General features: G+C 36.1%; 1 protein-coding gene across 1 annotated transcript; it reads left to right on the top strand.

Annotated features, from left to right (window-relative positions):
• The first annotated feature begins 1341 nt into the window (after positions 1-1341).
• Positions 1342-8383, top strand: LOC125668703 (UPF0193 protein EVG1 homolog). Its single transcript, XM_048903055.2, has 7 exons — positions 1342-4176; positions 4868-4930; positions 5793-5892; positions 6057-6145; positions 6683-6832; positions 7079-7179; positions 7735-8383. Exons 1-7 carry the CDS (start codon positions 4086-4088, stop codon positions 7828-7830), a joined length of 690 nt encoding a protein of 229 aa, XP_048759012.1. The 5' UTR covers positions 1342-4085; the 3' UTR covers positions 7831-8383.
• The last annotated feature ends 698 nt before the right edge of the window (positions 8384-9081 follow it).

Genomic DNA, 9081 nt, shown 5'->3' with positions numbered 1-9081 from the left:
CATGTATTGTAAACTAATTGTGGAGGGAAGGGACTGCTTTTGTACTGTTAGTAGTGTACCGAGGAATATTAAAACGTGTTTGATAAATGAAATCTTCAGGCCGGAGTCCATGATAAAGAAACATCACATTAAGCCTCGCCCAGTATTTTTCATGGACTCCATATTATCCCTGTAAATGACCGCACAACGGCTTAAATATCTGCAGTACATTCACTTTGTGTGTGGGTTGGTTTTTTGGGGGGTTGTTGTTTTGTGTTGATGTGTAATATTGTGATTTCCGCTTAATTTCTATTGGAATCCATTGCTACTATGTAGACATATTTTGTTTCAATCTAGTTAGATCCGTTTTAGTGCTGTCTATATATATATATACATTCCACTAGTTAGATCCGTTTTAGTGCCGTCTATATATAGACGCATTTTGTTTCAATCTAGTTAGATCCGTTTTAGTGCTGTCTATATATACATATACATTCCACTAGTTAGATCCGTTTTAGTGCTGTCTATATATACATATACATTCCACTAGTTAGATCCGTTTTACTGCCGTCTATATATAGACACATTTTGTTTCAATCTAGTTAGATCCGTTTTAGTACCGTCTATATACGTACATATTCCACTAGTTAGATCCGGTTTTAGTGCTGTCTATATAAATATACATTACACTAGTTAGATCCGTTTTAGTACCGACGTCTATATACGTACATATTCCACTAGTTAGATCGGGTTTTAATGCCGTCCATATACATAGACATTACACTAGTTAGATCCGGTTTTAGTGCCGTCTATATACATTCCACTAGTTAGATCCGTTTTAGTGTCGTCTATATACATGTGCATTCCGCTAGTTAGATCCGGTTTTAGTGCCGTCTATATACATGTACATTCCACTAGTTAGATCCGGTTTTAGTGCCGTCTATATACATGTACATTCCACTAGTTAGATCCGTTTTAGTGTCGTCTATATACATGTGCATTCCGCTAGTTAGATCCGGTTTTAGTGCCGTCCATATACATGTACATTCCACTAGTTAGATCCGTTTTAGTGTCGTCTATATACATGTACATTCCACTAGTTAGATCCGGTTTTAGTGTCGTCTATATACATGTGCATTCCGCTAGTTAGATCCGGTTTTAGTGCCGTCTATATACATGTGCATTCCGCTAGTTAGATCCGGTTTAGTGCTGTCTAAATACATGTACATTCCACTAGTTAGTTCCAGTTTTAGTGCCGTCTATATACATGTGCATTCCACTAGTTAGATCCGGTTTTAGTGCCGTCTATATACATTCCACTAGTTAGATCCGTTTTAGTGTCGTCTATATACATGTGCATTCCACTAGTTAGATCCGGTTTTAGTGCCGTCTATATACATTCCACTAGTTAGATCCGTTTTAGTGCTGTCTATATACATGTGCATTGCACTAGTTAGATCCGGTTTTAGTACCGTCTATATACATGTGCATTACACTAGTTAATTCCGGTTTTAGTACCGTCTATATACGAGGGTTGTTCGATGTGTAATGTGTATTGTACCACAGCACGATAACGCTTTGCACGATTTCGTAGATGATGATACTCTTGAATAGCTCTATTCAATGCAAGGTGAAGATAACGAACAGTGATCAATCTCATAACTCCTACAAGCAATACAGAATAAATAGTTGGGCAAACACGGACCCCTGGACACACCAGAGGTGGGATCAGGTGCCTAGGAGGACTAAGCATCCCGTTGACCGGTCACATACCTTTCCACGGTATAAACACGAGCCTTCAGCTCCACATAATTTTAAACTTATCGTCATTTCAATAGACCCAGTCGTTGACCACTGTTGTAAAAATGGTTGGGAAACGGTTTGAGAATATTGAAAAAAATTAGAGCTTATATAAAAGTTAACACAAAACTCGGTCATTCGGTAAAGCAGACTTTTACTGAATCGGGGGAAGTTTATGGGTCTGATAAGGTATTTTATAAGACAGTTTGTACATGTAGGTGGAGAAAGAAATTTCTGACTGGCACAGAGTCCGTCAAAGATGCAGCAAAATTTGGCCGACCTGTGGCTGTAACAGACAAGGCAAAAATCAGGGAAATAATTGAAAGTGATGACAGATCTATACACGATTCGTGATATTGCTAAAGTTGTTGGTATTCTAGTATATCGCTATTGCGGGTGCATTTCATTTTTAAAAGTGTATTTTGAAAGTACGAGAGATTCTGGCCAGATGGATACCGCATATATTGACAGATGACCAAAAACGGGTACGAGTACAAACCGCTAAGCAATTACTCACAATGTTTCCCAAATTCAATGAAAGACAATTTGCAAACATTGTTACTGGTGACGAAACATGGGTTCACAATTTCGAACCAGTAAGAAAAATTGGAAACAAAATATGGCTAATTAAACACGGTAGAAGGCCTGTAGTTTCCAAAAGAACCATAAGCACTGTGATGGTATAGCCGTACAATTTCCGGTGCCGAAGAACAAAGGTGTTACAGGTAGGTATTATCGAGATGTTCTACTAAAGAAGCTCTCAAGAAATATTATCACGAACGACGCCCTGTGTCAGCTCTAGCCCCATGCGACTTTTTCCTTTTTACAAAACTTAAAAAGTTCTTATCTAGTCGTCGCTACAAGTCCCGACAAGTCTTTGACTCAGCCAGCAGTCCGTGCCTCAGAGGTCTACCTAAATCAGCGTACCGTGACGCATTTCAGAAAATTGATTCAGAGATTGAAATTATGTATTTCAAACCGCGGAGAATACTTTGAAGGGATGTATTGTTCATTTCACTATTTGAGTCGAATCTTTTGAGATATCGTACTATACACATTACATATCGAACGACCCTCGTAGTTATATCCTATTCCCAAGACGATGCAATATATACATACATACATACAACACCCTTTTACTCCCTGGTTCTTTATTGTTTGTAACCAAAGTTCTCTTTGAGCCTTGGGGCATCTATACCTGTGTGGTCACTTACAGACATGTGATTAAGGTCAGGTGGTTTTCTAAACCAATAGTTACTTATTCTATTTTCCCGCTATTTAAAAAGTCCCTAGTCTTTGTTCATACCAAAGTCAGACTTCAGACAACTCTCCGAGAGGAAGGACTATGTTTTATATTGAGTATAACTTAAAATAGAATTGAAGATCTGGACATTATGGACATAATTACTGATATTCTGAATTGAAACCTCGAGCCTCATTAATTGACTGATGTGAGATTACGTACTACCTTGTTCCACAAACAGGGTTTTTCTCCCTCTCAGAAATCCTGATTTCAAATTGTGTCAGTAAATGCAGAACCCATATAGCCTTGTTGTCATCTTTCATTCCACAACATAATAAGGCTATCACAATTAAACGGTGCATCAGCTTATTGAAACATTATTCCATAGAGAAAACCAAAGAGGGGTAGACTTATATTGCATCATGGTTTTTGCTGATTTTTCAAAGGCATTTGATCATGTATAACATAAGCTAGGGACGTCTTTTTAAGCTACAGCTTACAGAGTCAGTGGTAATTTAACTTGCTACAACGGTTTCAAGCTTTTGCCATTGGAGTCCCTCAAGGGATCTTCATTGGGTCCTCTTTTATTTTTGTGTGGCCTATATATCGGTGACAAGTAAAGCTTACATGTATGAATAATTTATCCTAGATTCCCTTCCTAAGACAAAATTTTATATTTGTTACTTTTTGGGGGACAGAGGAGTACGTAATCAGATACGGGAAAATATTTCAGTTATAGTTTCATTTTAAATGAATTACCAACTAGAATGTTTAAATTTCAAATCCATAAATTGTGGCCATTGTTGGGCATTAAAGATACAGTCCTTTACATGGGAACTGAATTACTTCTGTCAAGCTAAGTATTGTATTTAAAAGAAATTTGTCTCTTATGATATATTTGCATTCTATTTTCATTTCTGTTAGGTTCAATGAGTTCCCTGTATAAAGTATTTACAAGTAGCAGTTGGGCCGCAGACTCACCCATCTACCCACCCTTAATTGGATTCGGGTTTGAAATCCTTATACAGGAAATGACGTCCTTGGATGCCAAAGTTGTTTAAAAATGGCAGGTCCTAAGAGTAGAGTTGCAGGTGGTGGCTTTTGGAGCCAGCCACAAGTTCAGTACAGTGCTGGCACACACCAATTGCTAAAAGGTATTAAATTAGATGTCTTATATATTTAATACTATGGTCAACTATAAGATATGACTCTCCACGAGAAACGACACACTAATAGTACAATATATATACCAGTGTGCATAGATTGTGTCAAATCCCTGTGCTATTTACATATGCACAGCTATTGTCGAGACCACTCGTCACCGGGCACCTATGGGTGATTTCAAAAACTTAATTAGGTAATCATCACCCCTAGCCTGTTATGAATATGTAGGTCATTAGAAAGATTGTATTTATAACTAGTCAGCTGCTAGTTAGGAAGATTAGATTAACTATGGGTATCTGACAATAGAGATCAAATGTGATCTCAGTAAATTTATCTGTTTAATGATATGTTGGCATACAATGACAATAAGCACATTACCCAAAAAATTAAATGTGGATAATCATACTAATAAGATTTTTTCCCACTAAAGTTAACAATTACAAGTAAGGTGCGGCATAAGATAAATATACTTTGTTTTGTCATGAAAGTTAGTCTACATAAAGTTTACTTGCATAAACAAATCTTGCCCAATATCCACTTATATAGGACTGTAAGTTGTATGATGCACCATTTTACATACATATAGTCATATACTGGTATAAGCACAAATTTTTTGCATTCATATCAAAATCCTAGTCACTGTTTTTATCCATTTCATGAATTTTATTTTAAAACCCCCAGATATGATGCAGGAGTCAAAATTGACAAATTTTCAACAAAGACATCTTGAGAAGACCTTAAGAGGTAAGTAAAATTTGCACATTTACCAGAAACTTTGGTTTGTTTTCTCATCAGAAGTTTTATCTTCACTTTGTTTTCTATTAGCTATTAATTACTATAATGTGAAGGGCATACATGGCCTCAGAACCCCCTAGATTACATGTCTGTAACAGAAAGGGAGAAAATACAATGGACCAGAATCAAACCCGGGGCCCCCTGAATTTCTAGTCTTTCAGGTACTCTATCAAATGAGCTATCTGGCCACAGGTGATCAAACCCATCAGACTACCACATTCCTCCCTCCTTAAATGTCTTTACACCCTGAATAGACATTAAATAAAGATCTAAAATATCCCTACAACAGGCATTTTCATCTCTCAGTTCCAGGGGCTGGTGTACGAAGCCAGATATAACCAAAAAAGAGGAGAAAATGCAATGGAGCAGACCAGGATTTGAACTCGGGGCCCCGTAATTCTCTGGTCAGGTGCCCTCTGGCCACCGGCGATCAAACCCGAGTGACGGCCTCATGTCTAATGCTCAGATAGATTTACCACTGCATGAGCTATATTAGATGATTAATCAATGCATAAATTAACATAGTACGCTGGTAACACTCTGACGGCTATGGTTCATGTCGTCAGTAATCTAGCCTTAATGAAAAACATAAGCAAACACAGATAAAGTACTGATATCTTAAAACAGGACAGACATTGATTGGGAAACATTACAGCAAGAATTTGTGTGTGTATGTGACTATATTACTGTATTCTCAGAGACATAACATTAATATTACATGTATATGTCTCTGGTATTCTCAACCAACAGATATATTTGTTGTTAACAAACTACATGCTATAAAATGAATTTTGAGTGTTTTTGTTTATAGGTGGTGGTCCATTGCCCACACAGTGTGCCCCTACAAGCAGTTCAAAGAAAAAACCTACATCTGCCCCGCAGAAGAAGCAATCAAAAGTGCTCAATGCCAGGTGAGGCAACCATATATACTGGTACAAATAAACAACGATATTGTAAGGCCAAGCAATATTAATTTTGTTGTATGTCCAAGAAATTTTTCTAGAGCTGCACATGTGCATGGGGAAGTTCACTTACATGTGTTACTAAAACCCTGATTCTTTTCCCTCAATTATAGGAACTACAAACCAGTGTTAAGAACAAAAGAACAGATGGAGGAAATGGGTGCATTTGAAAAGCCAGATTACACACCACTGCCAAACACTAGTAATTATGTTCATTTGTTTAATTACATTTATATCCCACTCTAAATAAGCAAATATCAGTTTGTTAAACCAGTAGCATTTGAACCGGACACAACGCTGCATTTCAGGAAATACCAATATGGGTAAAATGTTAAAATGTGTCACAGTGTGAAAAAATACAACTATTTAAAGCAGCATGTATTATATAAAGTAATATTCTAGAAAGAATTATTCGTATAACTTTGATTGAAAAAAATTATATACATGTAAAATGAAATAAATTATAGAAAATTCTGCACAGTAACCCAACTAATAGAGTTTATTTTTCTTTATTTGGCAGATTTTCATTAGGCAAAATTGATAACTCATACAGTGAAATGTACATACATGTATATACATAGAATTTTAGTGGTTAAAAAATTTCTATCTACAATGAAATAAACTAGAGATACATGCAGTCATTTATAGCTCCTCATTGATGAAATTGAATTTGGACGCTGTAAATGTTATATATAAATGTATGTATTATTATGAAATTTCCTGTCTCACATTATATCAGGAGGTCAAGACAAGGATAGACAGAGAGAAAGACTAGCAAACATCATGGCATTCGGTAAAGATATTGACCCCAAGAGAGATAGAAAAATGGCCAGATCTCGACCCCCACCCCCAGAAGATGACGACACTCAAATTGACAGATTTGATGAATGTAAGAGTTAATTTCTAATCACTGTATCAATGTTTGAAAGAGACAGACGCCTATTATAATGCTACATGTATGTTATATTTTTAGATAATTTCTTAATAAGCTCAAATTGTACTTGAATTTCATTAATTTACACCAGTTGTACAGTACAAAAATCTATATATATGTATGTGAGCTGATTGTCAAGCATGCACACATAGTAGTGATTCTTATCCTGTAGGAATCTTTATGAAGTTTTATCTTTGTTAGTACAACTTGAAATTGATGAAAGAAGAGCGTTTTTGAGCGAGATGGAGCAACACGGACAGGGAGCCAAGTATCGACCTGTCATTGAGACAGAAATATCTCAGGTAAGCGAGACAGAAACATCTCAGGTAAGTGAGGCAGAAATATCTCAGGTAAGCGAGACAGAAACATATCAGGTAAGCTAGATAGAAATATCTCAGGTAAGCGAGACAGAAATAAATCATTCATGATTAATTTACAATGTCTTGATAATCATAAAGACCTTCAGATGCCCTCATTAGATTCAAAAGTTGGGTGGTTGTTTGGAGTTTAATGTCTCTTCAGAAATTTAGCTTTCACTCACAACTTAAACTTCACCTGAGCTTTAAGCAAGGGGTAAAAATTTTAGATCTGTGCTAAGGCACTTTTGGTTACTTAGCAGTCTACCACAACATGGAATCTTGGTTTCTAAGATATCATCCAAAAGACCAATCACTTTCACTTCTAATGAAGAGCACTTGGCAAAGGAACATAGCTACCTTATTTAATGACTCATTGTCAAATATCTTGTGTCAAGTTCTACTGACCAATGGCTCATGTACCAGGTTTATAGCATGGACCTTAATTTACATCCTGATGAATAATATTCATGCATCTATATTTTTTTTTACTGTTTACAGAAAATTCGTGAGATGGAGTTGATAGATAAAAAGAGAACTGCCGAGTTGGAGAGATTGCTGGAAGCAGACAGAAAAAAACAGCAGTCCTCCTCATGACCACACCCAAATGATCTCCAATCTGTACTATAGAAAACGCTGGGATGAATACTGACCTACAGGCATATGTTGGTACACAGCATATTGAGAGTGGAGGACTAAGATCCACCTCGTGTTAGCTTTGACTGACATGTACATTCACAAGGCAGGGTGTGGTTTTCATTCTATAGAGACATGTTTGTACAGTGTACAATATGCTTTTTCCAAATGTACAAGCTAGTTTACAGAGCTACTGAAATATATAGCATTAATTTATTTGTTGTTTGCATTATTGTAAAACAAGTTACACTGTATTTACCGCAGTTTTAACATTATTAATGTAGCATCCGTCCACACTTTTGAATTTGGTCAAGAGTATATTCACCTTTCAGTAAATAATCAGATGGTGGGGGTTGTATATGATCACTGTTCGTTATCTTCACCTTTCATCTGAACTTTTTTTGTATTTGATAAACTTGTATGCTGTATGTTGATCCATTCAGGATTTATGATTTTCAAGTGTATATGACATGTGCGTATCATTAAAATGATTTACCAGTCATGAAGAATAAAATATTTTGTTTTGGTGTTCTATATAAACAATTTTATCAGTCAGCGTGTGTTTATAAACCCTGGAAACAAAGGACAAGTAGGAGAGAATGTATCTCGTTTGGAATGAATGAGTTGCAAACTGCTAGTACATGTAACTCTCACACTAAAGCCAAAGGAATGAAATTCTTTGCTGAAGTTTTCTTATACTTGAAATTCTAGCGGACTACTTCAAATTACCGTATAAGACTTGAACTCTTGTACATTTTAAGTGCAGGAATTAACTGTTGAAGCAGAGAAATGACTAGATTCAGGTTCTATGCGTCACATTAAAACTTTATAGCTATTGAAAGCAACCTTAGCTAGAACTAAGAATCAGTTAATTATTTGTTACACTGTCTGATCACAAGCAACCTTCATTTGTACTAAGAATCAGCTTGTATTCACTTCATAGTATCTGATCACAAGCAACCTTCATTTGTACTAAGAATCAGCTTGTATTCACTTCATAGTATCTGATCACAAGCAACCTTCATTTGTACTAAGAATGGGCTTGTATTCACTTCATAGTATCTGATCACAAGCAACCTTCATTTGTAATAAGAATTGGCTTTGTATTCACTTCATAGTATCTGATCACAAGCAACCTTCATTTGTAATAAGAGTCGGCTTGTATTCACTTCATAGTATCTGATCACAAGCAACCTTCATTTGTAATAAGAA

This window comes from Ostrea edulis, chromosome 4 (assembly GCF_947568905.1).
Source record: "Ostrea edulis chromosome 4, xbOstEdul1.1, whole genome shotgun sequence".
Taxonomy (NCBI): Eukaryota; Metazoa; Mollusca; class Bivalvia; order Ostreida; family Ostreidae; genus Ostrea; species Ostrea edulis.
Note: the sequence above shows the minus strand (reverse complement) of the source record. Positions and strands in the feature narration are given on the sequence as shown.